The sequence below is a fragment of the Salarias fasciatus genome, chromosome 18 (assembly GCF_902148845.1).
Source record: "Salarias fasciatus chromosome 18, fSalaFa1.1, whole genome shotgun sequence".
NCBI lineage: Eukaryota > Metazoa > Chordata > Actinopteri > Blenniiformes > Blenniidae > Salarias > Salarias fasciatus.
This window is the reverse complement of record NC_043762.1, coordinates 16346986-16370863: the sequence shown is the minus strand read 5'-3', so window position 1 is coordinate 16370863 and position 23878 is coordinate 16346986. Positions and strand designations below refer to the sequence as shown.

At 40.3% G+C, this 23878-nt stretch overlaps 1 protein-coding gene and 1 long non-coding RNA gene across 2 annotated transcripts in view; one reads left to right on the top strand and one right to left on the bottom strand.

Annotated features, from left to right (window-relative positions):
* Positions 1 to 23071, bottom strand: part of LOC115405538 (calsyntenin-2-like) — a 155053-nt gene extending 131982 nt beyond the window's left edge. Inside the window, exon 1 of the mRNA XM_030115143.1 lies at positions 22945 to 23071. Within this exon, the coding sequence (XP_029971003.1) occupies positions 22945 to 23017 (73 nt within the window). The 5' untranslated portion in view covers positions 23018 to 23071. The remainder of the gene's footprint in view (positions 1 to 22944) is intronic.
* LOC115405541 (uncharacterized) lies at positions 1963 to 12953 on the top strand. Its single transcript, XR_003933436.1, has 3 exons — positions 1963 to 1982; positions 5674 to 5682; positions 12704 to 12953. It is a non-coding gene; the product is annotated as an uncharacterized LOC115405541 (long non-coding RNA).
* Positions 23072 to 23878: the final 807 nt, after the last annotated feature.

Sequence of the window (23878 nt, the reverse complement as noted above, 5' to 3'; positions counted from 1 at the left end):
AAGGAGCGAGGCCCCAACTCCCTCTCCCTTTTTAAAGCATGTTTATGGAAATAATGGCATTGGTGTGACAATATATATATATTTGTTTTAATTCAGCATCTGCTCAAATTATGACTTGAAAGGTATTTTCAATTTTTGCGGGGCTGGATTTAATCTCTGGAAAAGTGTTTTGCATTGGTGAAATGTGGCTCGGTGTTTGAAGCCTAAACAAGGGTGAAGCACGATGAATAGCTAATCAGTTTTTAGACACTTAAGGCAAATGCGCTTCATCTAATGAAAACTGTGAAAAGCTGAGACCTTTTCATGGTCTTAGCTTGAAGAGAAGGGTATATGGCTGACTTCCAATCTTCTGATGAGCTGAAGTGTGCACAGGGTCTCAAATGACTATAATTTAGTTGTGTAATTATTCACTATCTCGTAGCCCTGGCTTCATGCCATTCGTATTTTGAGGCCGAAGAGTCTTCCTACACATTTTTTTTTAAACTATACAACACCAGAAAATTTTTCTCCTTCAAATCAAGCAACATAACGTACAATTTTGAGATAAACTGCATTGATATTTCATGTTTAATTTCATTCATTTCAATGACATCCATCCAGTCTGTATGTTGCCTGTACTCCTTTCTTCACTTCTCTCTCTCACAAACACAGATTGTGATACTTTTATAAATTACATTAAATTTTATTACTACTTTATGGTGAAGATTTGATTTGAACACTGGATTTGCAGATAAAATCATTCTAATCCTGCTTTTTTGTTTTTTTTTTTATATTAGTCATCCTCGATTTGATACACTGTTAATTTGAATTCAGATTTTGAGTTTAATACTAATCCCGATCTCAGTCAAAACAACATATTTCCAAAGCTCCAGCACGCAAAAATGAATACAAGGATTTTCGGCTTTTTACTGGCAACACCCGTCGCCAGCAGTTGTCAGTAATTAGGCTATTAAAGAAGGCATTATTCTCAGTTCCTTGGCAATTAAATGATGCTTTTGCTACTGTAATTTCTAAACACAACACATACCTTTGAAAATGTGTCTGCATCCTATCAGATACAGTCAACACAGTCTGAGAAATCTGCCTTTCTGACGGCTTTTGACCTGTAAATTCAACAGCGTCAAAATTAATACTGATCTGTCTCAATAGATCTCCGACAAAAACTCTGTAACAGATGCAGAAAGTCCTGTTTCCTGAAGTGAAGAAACATTAAAAACTGTAGGAAACTCTGTGTGAAAACCAAAGAAGCTATAAATAAGATCACAGACCTAGTTACAGAAATAAATAAAAGTTTTCTCAAGTTGCAAATAATGTAAACTAGGTCATTTGATTTATTTCAGGGGAAATGTAAAGGGTATAAAACAGTCAATATCACTTTTTTTCCCCTTTGCGGAAATGTATTTGATGTTAAAACATTTGTAATTATCTGATGCGAGTGAAGCTTCACTCGGCATCCCGATGATTGACTCCGCTGGCAAACGTGCGCTTTAAGAAACGAGAATGTAAAACCAGGAACATTTATAATGTCAGTCATGTTCAGTGTGTTGTCGGAATTCAATCTTCATCTAAGATAAATAAATGTCATTACACATTTATTATAGAGAGCTTTATTCAGAAGACTTCATACTTTTTAATTTTCTCATCTAAATTTATCTTGGCTTACTGAGAGGAAAAAAAAACAAAAACTGTGAAAAGTCAGTCCAAGACTCTCCCGTAGCCTACTCTACCTGTTCCTTTAAATAAGATATTTTGGCCTGTAGATGTTGTATATACCTATAACTTTTTTAATTGCTCCCCTGGGTATGGTTCGATGTTTCATGGGCAAAAAAAATGTAATTTTATTTTTCATTTATGAGAAGATGAGTTCATTTTGTAGATGCCCCAATTTTCCAAACATCTATTTTAGGTGTTGGACACACACACACACACACACACACACACACACACACACACACACACACACACACACACACACACACAGAGTACAGTTGGGCTGGTAAAATAATAAAATAAAGAATGCTACTTCATTATTTAGGAACATATTTTCTTCATTTAAGGTGTATATCACTTATAAACAACATTGAACTAGAAACAGTAATATTAGTATGCCCCATTGTGCCTCCTAATTGTTTGGAAAAAAAAAAAAACTCATGTTAAATACTTGATAAGAAGTAGCAATAATGTTCTTAAATTAATCATACTGTTTGGAAGTCAAATTAATAAAAGTAAGACGGATACATTATAAAGTAAAATCCATAAAAGCGATGCGGCTTGCTTTAAAACCAAGAGTGTATCAGGTCAGACAGTTCTGGGTGATGCATCGTGTCAAGTCTCCATTTTTGACTTTGTCCAGTCTGCAGCTCTTACCTGTTTGTACCATCCTGTTTTATTTTGATACTGACCTGTCTCGTCTCCGTTGCTGTGTACTGGTCCTTCCTGTCCATCCTCCTGTCTGATGTCTGATCATGTGTGTATAGAAGCCCCTTTTCCTTCATGCAATAGTTGCCAGGTCATCATCGTACCTTCCCACAACTACCTTGTGTTCTCTCGTGTTTTCGACTCTTCTGGGTTTGGCCTTTCGCTCGTGTTTTGGACTTTGTTTAGGATTACGCTCTAGATCAGGGGTGAGGACTCCCGATCCTCGAAGGCCACATTCCTGCAACGTGCCCTCGCTTCAGCACACCTGACAGTAATGATTGGCTCGTTAAGGCTTTCTGCAGAGCTGCATCGTGATACATTCATTAGACTCAGGTGTGTTGGAGCAGAGCGGCATTGAAAACATGCAGCGCTGCAGCCCTCGAGGACCAGGAAAGCCCGCCTACTTTTGCCCTCGGATCTTCAATAAACTCTCTGAACTATATTCCTCGCATGAGCCTGCTTTTGGGTTCCGCCTTGAAATGTGACACATCGTGACTGTGTGGCATGGGAGGGTGACTTTAAAGTCAAAAGTGTGAGTGTCACGTTGACAGCTCTGGCACAGCTGATAGATGAGTGACATTCGACAGTGAAAATGATGTGCTATATGCCCCGTGACGCAAGGAAAAGATTCAAGTGAGAGAAGCAAAAAAGAAGTACCGTAAGCGCAGTGTAGGTGTTGATGATGGTGCAGGGATGTGCTACAAGATGCTGATTGCTGCTGCTATGTGTATTTGAAACGTAGAGTAAGCAGTACTGTGAAAATCACCACGATCCAAAGCTATTATTCCTGCATCCCAGGGTCACAATTTCAGATGTCCGAATTCAAAGAAGCCGTAAACAGCTTCTCCTGATAACAGGAACACATCACAGATCTGGATACATTTACAATACAGTATTTTTAGCGGCGGATAATATCATGGAGAGAAGCAGGCGGTAAACAAATTCTGTTAAACAGCTGTCCAAGCACACTGTGTCCGGGTAACAAAAAAATAAAAATCTAAATGGCGTTCTGCTCTGTTTGCCTCCAAGATTGTGCTGACAGAGCAACACTGCAGACGGGTAATCATATTCCAGAGCACCTAAGGGCACGCAGCACCACACTAACACAATAATACTTTTTAGTAATGAAAACTGTCAAGTAAGTGATTATAGCGGATGATGACTGCAATAGGCTTCTCCTGTTAGATGAAACTAACACTGTTTGTGTTTGTGTCCTCTTTTCCCATTTCTGGTCTTAAAATATTTATCATTATATTAAGGACTTAACTGGTCCTCGAGAACCATTCCATCAGTTTAACGCTGCAACATCTGCTCAGTGTAGCTGAGGGGCTACTGGAAAATGTACATTGAGGACACTAATGTGAGGAGTTTAATGAAAGGAAACATTATGAGAACTGGAGTCCGGTGTGTTCTGAGCTCAACCCATCCAGAGGCAGGATATCTCGGCCTCTGGCATCTTGATTGAAAGCATATTTCTCCGATTCATAAAGTACGTCTCTTGTGATACCATTAACCGCACGGAAATGTAGCATTTAATCATTTGAGAACATGGTTGATGTCTTTGACTGTCTCATTCTAATTTGAATGCATATTTAAAAACCTTCAAACTCCCCAGCCCTGATGTGTTATCATCACCTTACGGGAACTTTCTGGAGATGGAACAAACTTTGAGAAGCAGAATTACCTGAGTTCCGCCCTGTCGAGCCCACCACGGAGCCAGTCCCAGCTGACCTTGGGTGACGTATCCAGCCCGTCACAGTCACACATATGGTCAATTTAAAGTCACTAATTATCTTTTAACTTAAGTGTTTTTAGATAGTGTGAGGAATCCAGAGTATCTATTGGAAACAAGGGGAGAAAAACATGCAAACTCCACTCTGAAACACCACAATACTATTTTACCATATTTTACCATGTGTTGAAGAGATTCAGGAGGTCAGCAATACTAAACGCCGGACACTTCTCACACTCACCAGCTGAGACGTGGGCTACATAATAAGCAGATGCTGTAATTACCTTCAAAATAAACACACAGGACCTTTCATATTCTGACATACACATTACACATTTGCTTTTATGAAAATGAACTGATCAAATCAGTAAATGGTTCAGTCCAACATTGAAATTGGCCTTTCCCATATAGCTTTTAATTAGACAACACTAAAACATTATGCACCCAGGTGCATTGCTATATGTGTGCCGTAATGTAGTTGGGACACAAACAGGGTGAAAATGAAATATAAAAGACTGCAAGAACATAAGTGGTTGATCAACAATGAAATTCAGCTTTCCTAAAAACAGGAAAAAATGCTGCGGGACCTTGATATGTATTTGCAAGTGATCTTCCGACAAATTCGTTGTTTCAGTTTCAGTACAGCAATTCAGAATTGAACTAAAAGTGAAAAGTCAACTGAATGATTCTTTTTCCAGCCACTTCATATAAACCCAGTTGGAAATTGTGCATTTGCTTCAGTGAGACGTCACAGCTTGACTGACTCAAAACAAACACTGTGACTGCAGATTATAATCCGTGTGTTGGATGTGTTGGCAATAAGAAGTACACTAAATATAACTTTAACTTTTTAGTCGGCACCATTATGTTCATCATTACTCTGGCTAAGTGTGCTCTGCTGCTGGGCAGTTCATTCTTGGAAAAGCGAAATGCAAGACTTACAACAAATGTAAATGGATTTTATGGTGAGGCCACAGCTCGAGCTGAGATCGCACTGCATATCTTGGCAGCAGACAGTTAGATGGAGCATCACTTCCATTAAAATGGTTTAGTGTCTCATGGCTGTTATACATTAAATAAGTAAACAACTAAAAAGACAATTAAAAGAATTAAACCATGGCAGACGGGTGATAAAAACACAGATATTTACGTATTTCTGAGGCAAGCAAGACTATAACGTATGCAATATTCATGGAGTGACAGCAGTATGAGAGAATGACACTGGTTTTAGCTGCAGCCTTGGCAGACACACCACAGAGGCGATCATTAATCATTTAGACTTCCCCACCACCACACTGTGAGTTGTGGAGACTTAGTCTACTGGAAATGTACATAGCATTAGGCTGTGCTTGTGAATGTGTGTAAGTGTGTTTATGTCTGCATTTGGCTCATCCGGAAAAAAAAAAAAAAAAACACCACCCACAGCTATGTGACGAGCACAAGCGGGTAAAACCGTGCACATCAAAGTTAAAGGAACTAGATTTGTGGTCAATACATTAAAGTGGTGAATCTTGGACAAGCAGGAAACAGAGGTTTGAGGGTGAAAGGTGGTGAGAGGTGAAAATTAAGCAAATGCCACAGATGAAGTCAAGCTTAAAGCACGGGTTTACAGAGTAAGACTGAGAGGGGGGGGGGGGGGGGGGGGGGGAAGGGAGGTAACAGCCAAACACATGCAGACAAAGCCTGACATTTGACATTTAGCAAATCTTTAATCAGCCCCTGAAGCTTCGCGGTACACACCAGGCAGGAGTGGCGAGCCAAATCCAAAGATATTAACACTCAGTAGGTAGACTCCAGCATCCATTTGTAACACTGAGCGCAGCACACGATGTGGCCCCGCAGAACAGCTATCACAATCCACACATCGAGCCAAACAGAAATCAGGAAAACACTAAACGGGAGGGAGAAAAAAAAAAGAAAAAAAGAAGTAAAGAACAGGCATCCAGAGGGCACAGCGGAGACACGGGCTGATACGGACGAGCAGACTCTGGCTGGCAGAGACAGATGCTCCGAAACAGCGGCAGCCTCCACCTCGGATGTGCCCAGCCCTGCCTGCTGTGACATTACCTGCCTACCACCACATAATCATGATGAATCGCTCTGGGGCTCGCGACCGACCACAGCCTGCTCACACCGCCAAACAATGAGTGGCGATGGCAAACATCACCACACCAAGGGCCCTCTACCCCTTTATCTTCCTGCTTTTTCTGTCATGATTTCTCTCATTTTCCTCCCATTCATTTTCCTTATCTCTGCCTTTTTTCTTCTTTCTCTCTGAAGATCTCGCTTCACTTCTGCTCTTGCCTCCTGCAATCTTCGCTATTTCTCTCCCTCAACATCAAGGTGGAAGATGAAGGATAAGCTGTTTTGTTGATTATGTTTAGTAATTTAGTAGTTTTTTTTTTAAGCACAGTTTTTTTCTTGACGTCTCATTTTTTTATAAGATCAAAAATGTCAGTCAAGCTTTGACAAAGTATGTCAGGCCATCATTATTTCACTTTGAAAATCTGGAAATAATAAACAACTCAATACTTCCCTCTGCAGAGGTTGGAGGCACTGTTTGTCCAAGAGAAGCTGGATTTATTTATGTAAAATTTCATACTGTCACAAGTATTATCCTCATGTCATTTGTTTCCCACACAATCTCCGAGCATTAAAACGTGGGTGTTGAGGTTGTTTCAGGGTAGAAATTGACATATATTTACAGCATTAGACTTCCGCGGTGTCATAAGTTAGAAGACCACGGAGGCCATTTTCAGAATTTAATACTAAGTCAGGCCATATTACTCTCAGCGGTTTGTTTTAATCTACCACGGGGAACAGGGTGGTAGAGAAAACATTGTTTATCATCACTTTTCTCCTGAAATCAATATCTGACAACAGGGATGAATTACATATTCTGCAATAACAAAGAGGACAGCATCACTGCCTCACTTTTTCACATCGCACCATGGCTACAAAATTGCCCCAATTTCTCAAAGAAAAAAAAAAAAAATCCAAAAAGAACAGATTTTCCAAAAGACAATAGTAAGTCAGCAGAGTGTCTATAAGAGCCGGTAAACTCTGAGAAGGTGAATCTCTGTCATGCTTTCCCAAACAATTACCAGCTATCTCCCTTCACTTTGCTCCTCTAGGCTCCTGTCTAAATAAAGAAATGATGCTGGAGAGGCAAACAGCACCTTGAGAGGTAAACAGGGTAGCTCTTTAATATTGTATGACAACTCAGTCTTGTTGCTACCAATGCGAGCGATCCTACAGTATCACCTTTTGCAAGGTGGCAGAAATTTGGAAAAGCCACAGAGGTCAGCAGGTTAACAAGACAAGTAAGCTGGCCTTCTTCTCCTTGATTTGTCTCATTCCGGAGCATCTGTCGGAGTCTTTGCGGAGCTGCCATCTTGGACCACTCCACTCCCAGCTGATCCCTATTACTGAGGAAAGGGGGCAGTCCTATTACTGAGGCTGAGGAGCTGCTAAGAGAATGTGTATGTGTGTGTGCTAAATTGTGCATGAGGAGAGGAAGGAGGGAAGCGATGCGAAAGCTGCGGAGGGAAAGAACAGCTGTGTGAAGGTGTGAGGAGATAGATGGATGGATGGATGGATAGATTGATAAAAACAAGATAAACAATTAAGAAAGTAACACCATGCTTTCACTCTAATTGTGCATTCAAATTCTGAAACGGCAAGGTCACGAAGAGGATACATCGTGCCTCCCTGCAAAGAAGGGAGTCATTACATCGTGTTATTGTAGTGGGCAGGAATGACTTCCTGTAGCAGTCCTTATTACAGCAGAGCTGAAGTAGCCTTCAAATGAAAGCACTCCGCTGTCTGTCCGGCAGGCCGTGCAGAGGATGTGAAGTGGTGTCTATTATGTTGAGCGCTATGAGCAACATCCATCTCTCCACAACCAACTGCAGGGTCCCCGCTTCCCAACATAGAGACAACGCTTCTTTATCACTTTGTCGAGTTTTTGCTGTATCCCAAGTGCCGGTGCTACAGTACAAACAGATAGCTAAAAAGAAAATTGCACTTGCAACAACAAGCCGGCACAGGATGTACTACATCTAGTTTCCCATATTAGAGGACGGTAGGTCCGCATCGAGCGGTGAAATTCACTCTGTACCTTCCTCAGCAGACCTCAGCAGGCCAGTGCCTAGAAGGATGACAACACAACAGATTAAAGCAGACAAAAGGATCGACGCCACAAAGAAATTCAACAAATGTTTTGACACCCTGAGTTTCAGGTTCATTTAAACTCCCAAGGAGTGTGATTGTGAAACATATTATATCCAGTGTGTTGTGCAGGTTTGTGTAAATCAGACGCAACCTGATAATCCCAGAACAACAAAGACAATCTAAGAAGCACATTTGCCTTTACCTGGAATAACAAGTGTGTGTATCAGATCTTGCAAAATACTGGCTAATGGGTGAATTTATAACACACACAATGCCATAAGTAACATCTGAAAAAAAAAATTACTCTGTCCATGGATGCATCGGTTTTGAGAGTATTTGAGAAGGATATGCAAATCAATTCATGCTTTAGCAGAGACTCTGTGCTGTGGTGGTGAGAAGTCATTTCTCACCACCACAGCACATCATAAACTGCAACACAACAGGTATTCGCACAATCAAGTTAGGAAATGATTACCAGCGTGAAAATAGTACATTTCCATTCTGTATTTCTAGCTGGTGGGTATGGTTACTTCTACTTGTTCTTAATAACACTAATAATGCTGTATAAATGTCACACACATGCCGACACTCATGATTTTTATGCCAGAGGCAGCGATGTGTTGATGAAAATGATCATGGCTGACCATTAACAAAGCTGTAATCCAGCAAAGAGTTAAAGAAAAAATACTGTCTGCTCTGGTAGAGGACAAAAATGAATGGTTCAAACGGACTCAGTATTCATGTCAATATTTTTACAAATCAGTCACAATACCAGGACCACTGCATATGTTTCTTTTTTTTTTTTTTTAGTTGAAGGCAAACTGAATATCAACACAATCTTAGATAATGCTGTGCTTGAACCACAACTATTCATTTTTGAACATTGTTTTTGTCCAATGAATTGTATTTTAAACGATAATAAGTGTCAGTGTATGAGAGGTGCTGCAGCACAGTTCGGTATTCTAAGGCCGTGACCACGGCACCCACAATTGCCCAGAAAAAAGATCTGAGAGATTTCTGCAGGTGACAGCACTATGACTCAGAGTTACAGAGCATGAAGAGGTGAGGTGAGAATGAAGTCCCCTGCAGTGCCCTTGCGCCGCTAACCAATAACACATGCCCCCAAGTTGCACAACCTGTGGTCTGTCTATCAGGCGGTTGATAATGCGGGAGGCCTCTACCTGTAACTTCTGCTGCGTCTCCTGCAGCAGCAAGTATGAGAATGATTGTGTTAAAGGCACCGAGTACAGCAAAGAACACAAACCACAAAGGGCTGCCAGCTCTTTCCAGGTAAGAGAGAACAAACTGAAGGTATAAGACCGCAATCTCAACTCTTTTCATCCAAACTCGTGTAAACAGCTATTACATTCCGAAATTGCAAGCCCGATGCACTTTCACTACTAATAACCATTCAGATCCACTATTAGGCCAGTTAATTTAAATTAAGTATAATGGGTGAGTGGTCAGTGAGGAGAGCGGGGAAAAACAAAGGTGATTGCGTTTCGTAATACTAATAAACATAAAGCCAACGCAACAACAGCTGGATCTGGGTAGTCTGGTTCTTTCATCGGTGCCCGTAGGGGGATTGGATTAGCCTTACAAAGCCACTCTGTCTTCCCTCACTAAAAATATCTATCTCCTGTGACATGTAATGAAAAGTAATCACAGGTTCAAAACACCAGCAATTGAAGCTTTAAAGATGAGTGATAACTGGTATTCAACACAATATACTGACTTATAAGTGACACATTCATCATTGCAATGGGCTCCAATCCAACCCACTGCTTAATAAAGGTGAAACATATTTCACCGACGGAGCTGATGTTGCCAGTGGATCACATAAATGGTGAAATGAAAGCTGTAAAGTTTTTATTACCTGTGGAGCTGAATTTACTCGTCCAATAATCTGGAAGAGAAAAGCACATTTCTGACTACAGTGTTTTGTTGTAAAGTGCATTATTTAATCTCTGGGGCTTATACATGTTGTCATAGCAATGAGGCTGATTGTTTCAAACGTTTCCCACTTTTTAACCAATAAAACTATTTTTCGCAGACTCCACTGTAACATGACAGCACTGTCTTTTCAGCTGAGTACAATCAAGTCATTGTCTACTTGTGAAGAAAACTGACTATAATTGCGGAGGGAAAAGTGCCTCAGAGATACGGGGGTGAGCAACGCGCGCACAAAGCCTTGGCATTTTAATAGAAATCCAACCGTTCAGTCCTGGTTTAATTGTGACAGGTAAGGTGGGGAAGACATTCTTACATTAGATATCTCTTAATTTCAGAATTTTATGTCTGGAGAGACAGTCGTTTCTTTTGATCTGACTGCCGTTGTCGCTCAAACTAAATGCAGACAAGTTTATCGAACACCAAAGGGGGGGGGGGGGGGGGGGGTTATTTTTCCGTCTCATGAAATCGTAATCCAAATGTATTTATGCGAAGAAACTGTCTGTGTTTGAGAGGAGGGAAAACTGAATTACAGAAGAAGTGAAGTTTGCATTTCTCAACACTCATTTACTCTTTTTTGCTCAACAAAACTCTGGCACGAAATGACGGTGATCGTTAAAATAAAATAAATAAAATAAAATGCAAATGCCAGGAAGTGCATAGACAAGAAAAAAAGATTGTTTGATGTGTTAAGAGAGTGGTTGTATCAACACCTCATCTTAGAACCAATCAGTAGAGAGACTTTATACGTTTTGAAGTGTATAAGTTTCAATCAAAATATTACCAATGCAGCACAGTAGGTCACCGACAGAAACACCCTGATCTCCATCTTTCTGAGTCACACTGAGGAAGGAAGTATCACCTCAGAAAAGTGTCAGAGTTGTCCTGGAAGGTGACGACGGCCTGAGTTTTGCCACATTACAATGTGCAGACGCCCAGCACAGCTCTTGACACAAAAAGGATGTTTCCTTTTTGCATTTAGGATGAAGAACAGCAATCAATAAACAATAACCGGCGCCGAAAGAAAACATATGTAAGCAGCATATTCAGAGTGTGTTAAAGGCAACGCTGAATCTGCAGAAAAGCAGAATGAGATTGCTGACAAAGAACAGAGTTGTATTAGAGAAAGCTGTGAAGCATGAACAAAAATAAACAGGAAATGTCATTACTGGAGAGTAAGTAAAAATTAAAGCTTGATGGGAAATGTTGCAATGCTGTCACCGGAGTGGTGGGCGGTGAAACGCTGCGCATTCTGTCAGGACAAAGAGGAAATAAGACACAAAGGAAAAAAAGAGATGAAGCCAAGAGGAAAGCTGGGAGTTTCGGTGTGTGTGTGTGCATTCTAATGGATGTCAAGTTTAATCTTACACAGATAACAGCAGTAGTCTTATATAGTTAGATATAGTTGCACAGATAACTTTATACTTTTTTTATTAAGACTTACATATTATTACGTATTAATACCTCAGATATTCATGAGACTGAGAAGAGCCAAAAGCAAAACAGGTCAAAACCCTTAAAATGTTTACTCACAAACGCAGAAGACACAGAAGAAAATGTTGATTTATTTACCTATGTTGTAAGTGAACTGTAAATGCAAACGTATTGAAGCTGTACAACTAAATACAGCAAATATTTCAATATTGTGGTTAAAAATACTTTTATTGTATCTGTAGTTTAATTAAGTACTAATTTTAACAACAGCATTTTACTTTTGCACGTTCACCATGAATATGTTCGCTTTCTGCTCATTAGTCGTACAAATGGCTGGTTATTAGCTTTGAAATTTATCTGTAACATTCAGAGTTTAAGTTACATTAATAATGGCTGAATGCCAAGACTTTCTGTTTCCATTTCAAAAGTAAATTCAAGGTGTTTCATATAAAAGCCAGCCAGGTTATCACCAGTTTTTCAATTTGGAAAAAAAAAAATCCGTCTGGCTTGAAACTGTGAAAACAGTCTGTTAGCTGGAAACACTGTCAGAGCAATTTATTAACAACAGTCATAATGTGAGTGGAAAAAAAACATGCATGTACATTTGACATATTTTAAATGATATATTATGAAATGTGCACGCTACTGCATCTTGTTGCTGGGAGTGTTATTTATCCGACGGATGAACTCTGCGGTTGTGTTTAGCTGAAAGGTTGGATGATCCGACTGGACGAACACGCGGAAAAAGGGCGAGCGGATGACTCTAATACGACAGACCATAGATCAAAAACTCTGCAAATAGAAAAAGCAAAGCGAGGAAGCAAATTGCAAACGAGAAACTGACGTTCTGCTGCAGCATGAAGCACATAGAGCAAGGACACATATATAGCAAACTAACTCACAATCAGGCCATTCTTATCAAAGGGATACAATGCAAATAGCCTAATTAGCTCTATTCCCATAGTTCACCCTTCATGTGAACACACACACACAGAGGATACAGGTGTGTCAGCAATTTATGCTCAAATCTATTGAAGCAAAACTGTGGGTAACACAAATAAGGTCATTCTGTCTCTGAAGAACAATCCCTATTTAAGTAACTTCAATCCATCTTCTGCACCTGCTAATTTTAGGGCTGCAGGGGCAGCGGCGTGTCCCAGCGGGCATCAGGTGAAAGGCAGGTTACACCCCGGACGGGGCAACAGTCCATCACAGAGATAACGCTGAGACAATTCCCCAGACTCGTATTCACAGTTTCACTAACAGGCGCAACTGCAGAAAGCCGGAGTACTGGAAGGAAAGCCGTGCACAGGAAGAAAATGCAAACCTTACAATTTCTAAAATTGTACCTGGTCACAGAAAAATGTTGCTGCTGAAGACGGAAAGCAGCAAATATAACCAGTAAATGGAGAAAATTGGAGTTACATACTTCACACCGACTGAGTGGTTCTGCCATTTGTTACTTTTCTGCATTTGGTTCAAAAAGATTGAACACCCCTGTCTAATTACAGCTGAAAATAATTACAGCTGAAAATAATTACAGCTGAAAAAAATCAAATCACTAAACCCCAGCAACTTTGTCCAGATAATTATTACATTAGAGAGGAACACTCAGAAGAATGACTGGGGGGGGGGGGGGGGGGGGGGGGGGGGGGGGATGAACAATCACATACGGTATTAAAGTGAATAAAAGTGATGTCTCCTGAAAATATGAATCTTTAAATTAAAACTAAAGTTTCTCTTAGTCGGGCATTAGGGAAACGCATATAATAAACACATGAAGGAACGGCTCTATATTTTCTCCGAGCTAAAACACTGAAATGGTGATTGGCAAGATATCATTACTACTGCTGGCAGTGCATTTGTGTGTGTTTGTGTGTGTGTGTGTGTGTGTGTGTGTGTGTGTGTGCGTGTGTGTGTGTGTGTGTGCGTGTGTTTGTACTGTGTGCCTGCGTGAACCTGCCAAGTGATTGTAACACATAAACAGTGTGTGAGAAAATAAGTTATTTCATTTTAGTAAGAAGGGAAACAAAAAGTATTTTGTCTTTGGGCTGAAAGATTTAGATTAAAAATTCTAAATACCATTGGTTTTAATCAATATTTTTCAGCACATTTTGAGAGAACCTTAAATATTAATGTTAAAGGTAAAAATGTTCCAAATGTGTTTAAAAAGAAAGGGAGAATGAACCATTCCTTTCTGAGAAGATTAAGAGCTGTGTGTGTTAAGTGTTGTTGTTTTTCCTAAAAAAAAAAAAAAAGTAACGTAGATAATTATAGCAACAAACTTTCTATTTTGGCAGCACCTCTTTGAGCATTTTCTACTGAGGTTTGTGGAGGGTTTTTTCTTGTATTTTTTTCAGAGTTTTTTTTATTCAAGTGTCATTACCATTTTCTCTGTTCTGTTAACCTGTCTCGCCCCGGCTGTCGGTGCGGCGTCAGTCAGGCGATTCAATGAAGCGCTAACCTCTGGCTCGCCCCCTCGGCGCTTCGCTGACTGTCGCGCTAACAGACTGTTTCATTTGTTATGCGGCAAAGGCCACCTTTTATATCTTCAAATTAGCAGTGATCATGTTGATTCAATCGAGGCAGCCGAAATTGTGATCAAGAAAAAAGTTTGATTCATTGTGCAACCCCATCCTGTTCCTGATAATTATGAGAATGATGAGCACTAACGAAAATCTTGCAGATCAATATTACATTTACATGTATTAAATTCGTTTTATAGTATTTCCTTCAAAATAACACGCCTGGTATAATGTAGCATTATCAGCACAATAACAAAATACACACGGACTTTAATTAAACCTCAGAAACAGTGACCTCTACAGGTGGGTAGGTAATCCAAACTAATTCTACTCAAGCCAGAGTCTCCAGTGACTAAAACCCAGATACGAGTAAAACTCTATCCATAAATAAAAAACATAATTAAACTTAGCGCAGAGCAGCAAAGCAATAATAATTTTACATGTGTATTAATCTAGAACTTATTTTTATTGCGCTATTAATCAGTGCAACACATAATAATAACAGTGTGCAATTTATTGAGCCACACACCAGTCCAAACTTATTTAAAGATTCAGGGATTTGCCTCTGAGCCTCTCTTACGAAGCATCGTTATTATTAAACAGGAACCATCTCCCCACAAGAATATTTCAGAGAAGAATAATACTTCTTCCTCATTATTTCTCTCTTATAAAATATATATAAATATATATTCTTACTACATAAATGTGGCTTCATTAAATGTGGCAGCACACTGTTTTGTGTCCAACAAGACTGTAACCAATAAAAGGAATTCGTTTGCAATCTCACTAAAGACATCACAGTTTGTTTGGTTTTCTCCCAGTATTTATTTGGGGAATATTGTGGGTCTGTATGATAAGGGTGTGAGAGTCGGTTTAGCTTAGGGGCCACACAAAAAAAGAAGAAAAACAAGAGTATATAATAACTTCTAAATGACAAAAACTCAAATGCTTTCCTTTGATTCAGTGCAACAAGTTAGACATCCATTATGAAAAAGTCATCATTTCATAACGTTGTCATTCATAGATCTGAACAAGCTTGAACTTGAAAAAAATTGACATTCTTTTCCAAAAAAAAAAAACATACTCAATACAAATTTTAGAGATTAACTTCTTCCTTTTCAGACAAAAAAAAAAGAAAAGAAAGTCCTTTAATGTGCTAAATGTTTATTTCTTTTTATGCAACATAGAAACAAATCAAAAATATAATTTAAGTGGAACATGCATGAAGCATCTCATTAAACGGTCTCCAGAGTGGAGTTCACAGTTCGCAATCAGTCTGCTCCAATGGCTTCGGCGTAAACAATCCATGAAACACACAAAGAGACGAGAGATGTGGGCAAACCTATGCCACCTGTGACGGATGCATTTTGCACCGACATCTCCTCGATGGTTTACAAATGCAAGACTGGAAGGCGCTGAACACAAGGCGAGGGGACAGAGCGCGGGCGAGACAGAGGACAAAAGAGGAGGCGCTGACAGGTGAACACAAACCCTCTTCACCGAGGTGAGGCTCAGAACTGGCAGCTTTACAAAGGAAGGAGAAAATGGAATTTGAAAGTGATCTGAGAGGTGAAACAGGGATATTTGCAGCGACACATGCACATCCAAAGCTCGCAACCGAGGCGCTGCTGGCAGGAGTGGAAAGGAATACGAAGCAAAGTCAATGGCTCAGAGACACGTGGCTGCAGGAAGGTAGTCAAAGAAGTAGACAAAAGAAAGGCAAACAGAGAAACAGAGAGAACTCCTCTGACTGATGACTCATGAAGATTCAAAGCTCGTCTTCCTGGATGCATGCTTTCATTTACCTCCCCGCTGTGACCTCCTTCTTGAGGAGCAATTGTAGCTGCAGGTGCATGCGTCTGCGCACGGGGACGCGACGAAAGGTGTGAGCCTTCCTTTTCCTCCAAAGACACACAAACACGCACAGTCCTGTTCGCTCTCAAGGTATTTTCTGTTTTCTAAAATTATTTGCTTTGCTGTCACACATTTAGTTTGCCTTGTAGGTGAAACATTAAAAGAAGAGGAATTCTCTGCAGTACGGCTTGCCACTGCACCTGTGCAGCTTCACGTTGAGCCTACACACCAATATCCCACGATCACGTCTCCAGATGAGAAACACATGCCTCTGTCATTGTCTCGACGAGAAGGAATCAGATGCAATCATAAAACCAAATGAAAAGCCATTTTAAAGCGCACGGTGACGCTTCAGTCGGCGGTACAACAGACCCACACAAGGCAACTTGAAAGGGAGATGAAGGAGATGACTCAATCGAGTTCGGGGTAACATGAAAAGAGCTTTGTGTGTGTGTGTGTGTGTGTGTGTGTGTGTGTGTGTGTGTGTGTGTGTGTGTGTGTGTGTGTGTGTGTGTGTGTGTGTGTGTGTGTGTGTGTGTGAGGGAGAGAGAGAGAGAGAGAGAGAGAGAGAGAGAGAGAGAGAGAGAGAGAGAGAGAGAGAGAGAGAGAGCACAAGAGTGGGAGTGCATCCTTTTTATTTATATTGTATTTGGTGATAACAGAGCAACAACAATGTTAACACAGCTTCATCCAGAGTACAAATACACTGCAGGTTAATAGGTTTGTATTAGAATTAGAATTGAAGGAGTGCGCAGTGGTGCACATCTTCGTCGTGACTTCAGGCTTCATCACAAGTCAGAACGGACCAAAGCCTTCGGTTTAATAAAGGATTGTTAGGCCCGACATAAAGACAATAGATCACACTTCGCAGACACTGGCTCATGGGACACAGCAAGATCGAGAGCGCCTCAGTTCAGACTCGAACTCACTGTTCTACACATTCAGTCGCCCTCTCACTGAGGACAAGCTCAAAACTGCTAGATCTGCATAATTATCTGAAAGCCACAGCAGCAAGTTAATCTTTTTACAAATTAAGCTTCATGTAATTCAGTTGTAGATGGGGTGAAATAAATACATTCGGCTGAATTAACGAAGAGCCTACGTTCATTTTTATACTGCTGTTTGCTGCTTTAAAGAATAAAACTCACAGACATGACAGCAAGAGAGCTATTCTAATGACTTCTATCATAAGATTCATAAATTCTGATTTCACTTTTTTATTCTGTTCCACTGCACTTTTGTCTAAAAGATGAATATTCGTCTGTTCTCATTATTTTCAAAGAAGCAGCTTAATGATGTGAAGGAAGTAAGTCACTTGTAAGTGTGAAGAAATGTGTGTATTTATGGTCATTTCATACAAATGTTTTTAAAAAAAAAACATATTTGAAAACTTAAACTGATGCATGAGTCTTTTGGCCATGTTCTACTCCAGGTTTGGGCATTTGCAGCTAATTGGTGAATCTACATTTTCTGTAAATGTCAGTGTGTGTTAGACCATCTGCCTTTCTGTGTGTGTGTGATGGACTGGCAGCCTGTCCAGCGCGTATCCATCCTCCGCCTATATGTGGTCGTCTAGGATCGGCTCCAGCATCCCGCAACTCGATGTTGAATCAAGCGGTTTGAAACATAGATGCCTGGACATTTGAGTTTGTCTTCATTTACATTCACATCCTATGTGCGCTTCCTCCAGCTACAGAACAGAAATACTGTGATTTACTCCAGCTGAGCTGACCTTTTTCAAGAAAATCAGGTACATAATGTAACTGAAACGTGCAAACTCCATAGAAAAACACCCTTAAGCCCCGAACCAAACCGGTGATACTCCCACTGAGAAGTGAGCGCTAGCCGCCACACCGCCACGCAAGTTTCAGGCGAGCAGTTTCCCAAATAACTTTAAATACTTTCAGCAACCCGAAACTGAACAACAGTGTTTGAAGATGCTCCACTTCTGAAAGACTTCCAGCAGATACTTTAATCCCAGCAGAGGTGCGGCGGGGCTGTTCTGCAGCCAGATTGCAACACAGCTGCTTTCACTTGGTAAACTTGGCTCCTTGAGATGAATTAAAAAATGCCTCCCACTGGCCTCCCAATATATTCTTAAGTGAGTCTGACTGGCTCACTTAGCCAATCTTTTGCTGTTGCAAGTCCTAATTTAAATAGTTTAACTAGATATTTAAAGTATTCTGTATTCTGTAATGCAGACATGGAGGAAAACCAAAACATTCAAACAAATGTATTCATCATGCTGGGAATTTCTTATGTGGCTTAAAAGCATGTTTCTTTACTTTTCTTTCCTTTTAATCCCCTTTCAGTCTTTTCTCTCTCACTTTCCATCAAATCCACTGCACAACTGAAATTAATTGAGTGTTAATTTAAAAACGGTTCCTTCACAATAGAGGAGTCTCGCAGCGTGCGTGTTTCAATGCATTTGAGAAATAACAGGGGAGGAGAGCATGAGGCTGTCTCTCAGAAGTCAGCACCGCATGAAGTGTTTATCCACCACATATTGAGCCCTGTTGACCAGAAAGCTCCACCGGGGCCAGTGGAGCAGCTGGTGTGATTCTGGCAGACACATCAACCCTCAGCACCAACATCTTTCTACCTCACACACAGACAAACACACTCATTCTCTCACTATCACACATACATCATCCTATGGCGGCTCCACCATTTCACTCCTACCCTCCACCTTACGCCTCATCAGACATATTATAATTAGCTGTGCTGAGTAATTAACATCCAAATTAGGACATTCATTTGCATATCTGCCCTCATTTGCATATACTTCCAGCGGCTCACGGACCAAGCATTCCTCCAAATAATCGCCAGAACAAAGCGAAGTGGTACTCAGTGCTTTTCAATACAGCTTCCTCACATCACAACTCGTCCACACACTTCATACACACAACAAATGCACCGGGCCAAAAACACAATCATGAACAAGAAAGACGGGTAGAGGTGAAAAGGTGAGGGAAAATGTGGAGCTGGGAATAAAAGAGAGGAAGCCTAAACAGCCTATAGCAAGAAGAGGGAACATTGATGGGACTAAGGAGGGAGTCGATAATAGAGGTACCCAGGATGGAGCGAAAACGCGACGCTCTCCAAATGAGAAAAGGCGAAGTAAGACAGAAAGAAGACTGCCTCTCCATTTATACATCTCACTTAAGCCCATAAACCTTTGGAATTGAATTCATGGCTGTGAAGAGAGGCAGAGCGCAGCAGCTCTGAAAATCAGAACGAACACTGTTCAAGCATGGCAGAAGAAGTGAGAAGGAGAATGACGAAACACTTCTCTCTCTCGCTGACATTTGCCCTCTGAATAGCATCAGCGCAACGGAGCAGAACAGCAAAGAGTGATGCAGAGTCAAGGGAAGAAAGAGAGAAAGACAGGCCAAGAAAAAAAAAAACACACACACAACAGGGAAAGCAGATTTGAAGGAAACGAATAAAACGGGGATGAGTGACAGTGAAGAGGAAAAGAGGGACCGGATGGGCAAAGCGCTTCCCGGCAGACATTGTTTCACCAGTCATTGCACAGAAGAGAAAAGCCTAAGTTATGGTTCTGTGTTCCAGTTTGCTTTCAAGATTTATGTTCCAGCGAGGATAATGCAGCTGGACGGCTGTGTTGAAAAGACACCCATAAATCTGATCTTGTTTTCGTGTTTTTCATCCCTCACTTTCTCTTTCTGCACCTCAGATCGTCACACTCTGCGTTCTCGTCTGCTCCAGTCTATTTCCTGAATTCTTATACAAAGGTATTGAACTGAGAGCCTTTGTTTCACGTACATAACGTATTCTGCTGAGCTTGTAAAGCTTGTAAATACAAAGTCTACACACACACACACACACACACACACACACACACACACACACACACACACACACACACACAAACACACACACCCATACACACCACTCACTGTCTGCTGTAAACAAAAAGCAAACGTCCACCCAGGGTTCAGAGGCCTTGACCTGATCCTCTTCAAATGATAATATAAAATGGCTCGTCTCGTACAATACCGAGCCATGTCACATCGTAACAGATTACAGCAAGTAAAAAGAAATTCATTCACTTGATTGGCCTCCAGGGTAGATTACGGCAACTTTTTTCTGGGATGTATGAAAGTGTTTCCACACCATATGCTGCCTCAGCTAATGAACTGATAAGAAGAAGCTCGATCAACAGCCATGCTTTCATTCAAACTGGTAAAATCAAACAGTGTTTAGAGTTTTTGTTTTTGTTTCAACCAAAAGTGTAAAGTGTGAATAAACATATAATAAATAGCAAACAAGTAGCAACAAATTAATGAGTACTAAAAGTAAAAAATGACTTTGTAGAAGCATGCCATTAAAAAGAACACATGTTAAACACAATTCTTTAGCAAAGGCCAAACAAAACAGAATGTAAAAGCCTTTTATACATATATTATATACATACATTTTTAAACATCTATTTCCTATGATTGTAATGCACTTTAAGATTTATCTGGAAGAAGAAAGGCTGAATACGCTCATGTGCTCAATAAAAGGTTTAAAAAAAGATTTTGCAGATGTGAAGAAAAAGGAAATTGGTTTTAAAACTATGGTTTAAAAGGCTGCTGTGTGAACACAAAGTCAAAGTATGATCCATTGCCCTTGACTTACTTCTCTAGGCTCAATTTACAGTGTTGACTAACATATGGCTGATCTATTATACATATCAAACTGTTTTTATCATTCCCGTGAAGCTCACGTCAATTTATTTTTCTTCAATTTACAACTTCCATTGCTTTACTGAAGGATAATATAGATGTGAATAATCATCCAATAGATTAATAACCTAAAGTGAGACTTGAACTTAGCAAGACCTTCCCCGTAGGAGTGTCTCTATCTTCAGCATTTAAGTGGTGTCATGTTTGATGTTATACAGAAATTACTTGTAAGAATTAAGCTATAGATTACAAAAGGTGGCTCAAGTAAAATAAGGCATAGTGGAAGGTGGAGGTAATTAGCAGTCTGGTCATTTTGCACCATCAGACTGGTATAAGACAGCACTCTGAGGTACTAAAGTAGCCAACAATCAAGTCTCCTTTTGACCTTTTTTAATTCACAATGCTGCGATGAATCCTAATGAAATTTAGAAAAGAGATTAACCTATGAAAAAATCAGATACTGGCCAAGTCAATGCTGCATAATCACTGTCAATTGTGGACAACAAAGCCGACTTCAAACATCAGTGTTCAGCTGTGAAGCTCTCTGCAGAAAACAGCCGTCTCACTGAACTTCATCTAAACCTAGTTAGCCTACCCTCTGGCTCCTGGCCATATGGAGGTCTTTCATAAACAGGAAAAATAATGATAATGTTTGTTTGAGCGCAGACAGGCAGTCAGGCGAGCACCGCCACTCCAGAGACCCAATTAATACCTCTGTAAACCACTACTGCCCTTCATAGTTTCATAGGCAACAGCATTCAGACCTGTGTGTGTGAGTCTGTGTATCTGTGTGTGTGTGTGTGTGTGTGTGTGTGTGTGTGTGTGTGTGTGAGAGAGAGAGAGAGAGAGAGAGAGAGAGAGAGAGAGAGAGAGAGGTAGAAGGAAGATGTCAGAGTCTCACAGTGTGAAGATATGATTAAATACAGCAGAACAACCATGGCTGCCCTCCCTGAGCACTAATCGATTACAATGGAAAGAAATCCCCTCCAAACACCGGCCGACCAACCAACCAGGACCAACAACATGATACAAATAAATGGCACATTTATGGTGTTAATAATTTCAAAGAGGACCGAGAAATGAAAGATGAAAACACTATGTGGCGAAAAGTTCCCCGGTATGTGAAATCCAATAATATTTTAAATGACAAGCAACTGCTCCAGAAACATCACTGAGCCTTGTTTCTCATTTATCTAGTTCTTTCTTTTCTTTTCTTTTGTAATTCACACATTCAGTATTTGTATTTATAATCCAAATGTCTGAAGAGTTACTTCAGCTTTCAGGAAAATCCAGACCTCATTTTCAGCTTCGGTCATTACATACAGAAAAGTAAATATATAAATCAATGAAAAATGCAAATAATAATATTTTCATCCTTGATGCTTATATTAGCATTTTAAAAGATAGCCTTTTTCAGCAAGCATGTGGCAATCAGTTTATGATAACACCCAATAAACTGCACACCTGTCCTATTTCCCCTGCTTCATTACATTGAACCATGCAAATCCTTTAAGACAGTAAACATATATTATTCTCTTGGACATTCAGCAGAACCATAGCTGTTCTCCATCAAATGCAATCAATAGAGTCTAATAAAGACAGAAACCATCTCTGATTCACTGGCCAATAGGGACCAACAACATAACTGCAGTAAACATCCTTTTTATCCCGATAAAAAAAGAGCCATGGAGATCACACTGGCAAGAAATGTCCAAAAGTTAACTTATTAACTTCTATTGGTATTAAATAGAACGGAAACAACTCCACCAGCTGACCCGTATTATACTATTTAAATAACAAAAGGTCCTAAAGTTATAAGCTTCTTAATTGTCCACTGTCTTTGGTAAACACATCTGAAGAGTTATCTTCGGTTTTAGTTTTAGTTTTAAGCAATAATTCCAGGTGTTAAACAAGCCAGATCAATTAATTCGAGTTGTAAATTGGATTAAGATGCTGTCCTGATGTTGGTCGACCGCATTTTAATGGACTAAATTCCTTCTGTTTGCACTTAAAGTGACATATATACGTGAGCTTTATCTCAAAATACAGAAAATTAAACATGGACAGACTATAAACGCTCAACTTGTACAACTCACAGTAAAAAAAAAAAAAAATTGCGCAGTCAAGTTCTATATTTTTCTGATATTTTTCTTGAAGGTGCTCCTACCTTTCCCTCCCAGAGCGCAGGACTGGCCCCAGACCAGCCAAAACAAGACAAACTGGCCCCCGAGAGTCGGCATGTCTGCAGCGTGGTGAAGTCTCTCCTCCGTCCGCTCCTCTTCTCAAAGCCCGAGCCCGGCTCTGGAGCTCCTCTCCTCTCCTCTCCTCTCCGGAGCGGAGCCGAGCGGCGGGGCGGGGTGGTCCTCCGGCCGCGGCGGGCGGAGGGTCGAGAGACGCTCACCGCCGCTGCAAGGAGAGAGAGAGAGGAGAGAGAGAGAGAGAGAGAGAGAGAGAGAGAGAGAGAGAGAGAGAGAGAGAGAGAGAGAGAGAGAGAGAGAGAGAGAGCGTTTCCGGCTGTGCGGTTTCAAAATAAAACACCACCCACTCTTAGTGTCGGAGGAAAACGCCACAATAAGGCTGTACCTAGAAGCAGGAAAAATATATGTACTGCGTCTTTCTATTCCCAGATGTCGACAATAACTTTCAGCAAAATCATTTTAAATAGGACAAAAAAAAATTTATTAATCATTTTGAAAGGACCAAACATTACTTTTAGTATATTCTGGTTTGAAATTAGATAAGACTCTGTATGAAAGCATTGATAGGGTGAATTAGAGGGAGACAGGATTGATGATGGCGGTCTGCCACTGAGGAATATTTTCCTAAATATTCTTTTAAAATGTGCAACAGCCTGCCAGACTACATGTTTGACCATCCAAGTTTCAGTTTTAGAGATCCATGAGCATGATTTAGTTTTAGTTTTGGATTCTAATCTTTGTAAAGCTGTGGAAATAACAATAGTTTTTCAAAAAATGACTATTACATTCTGCGATCGTACTTCTTGACAGAAGAAAAGGAGCTGTCAATCCATCCATCTGTCCATGTGTCTGCCTGTCACGTCACTCTTTTCAACACAGCTCTCATGCTGTTTGCTACAATGC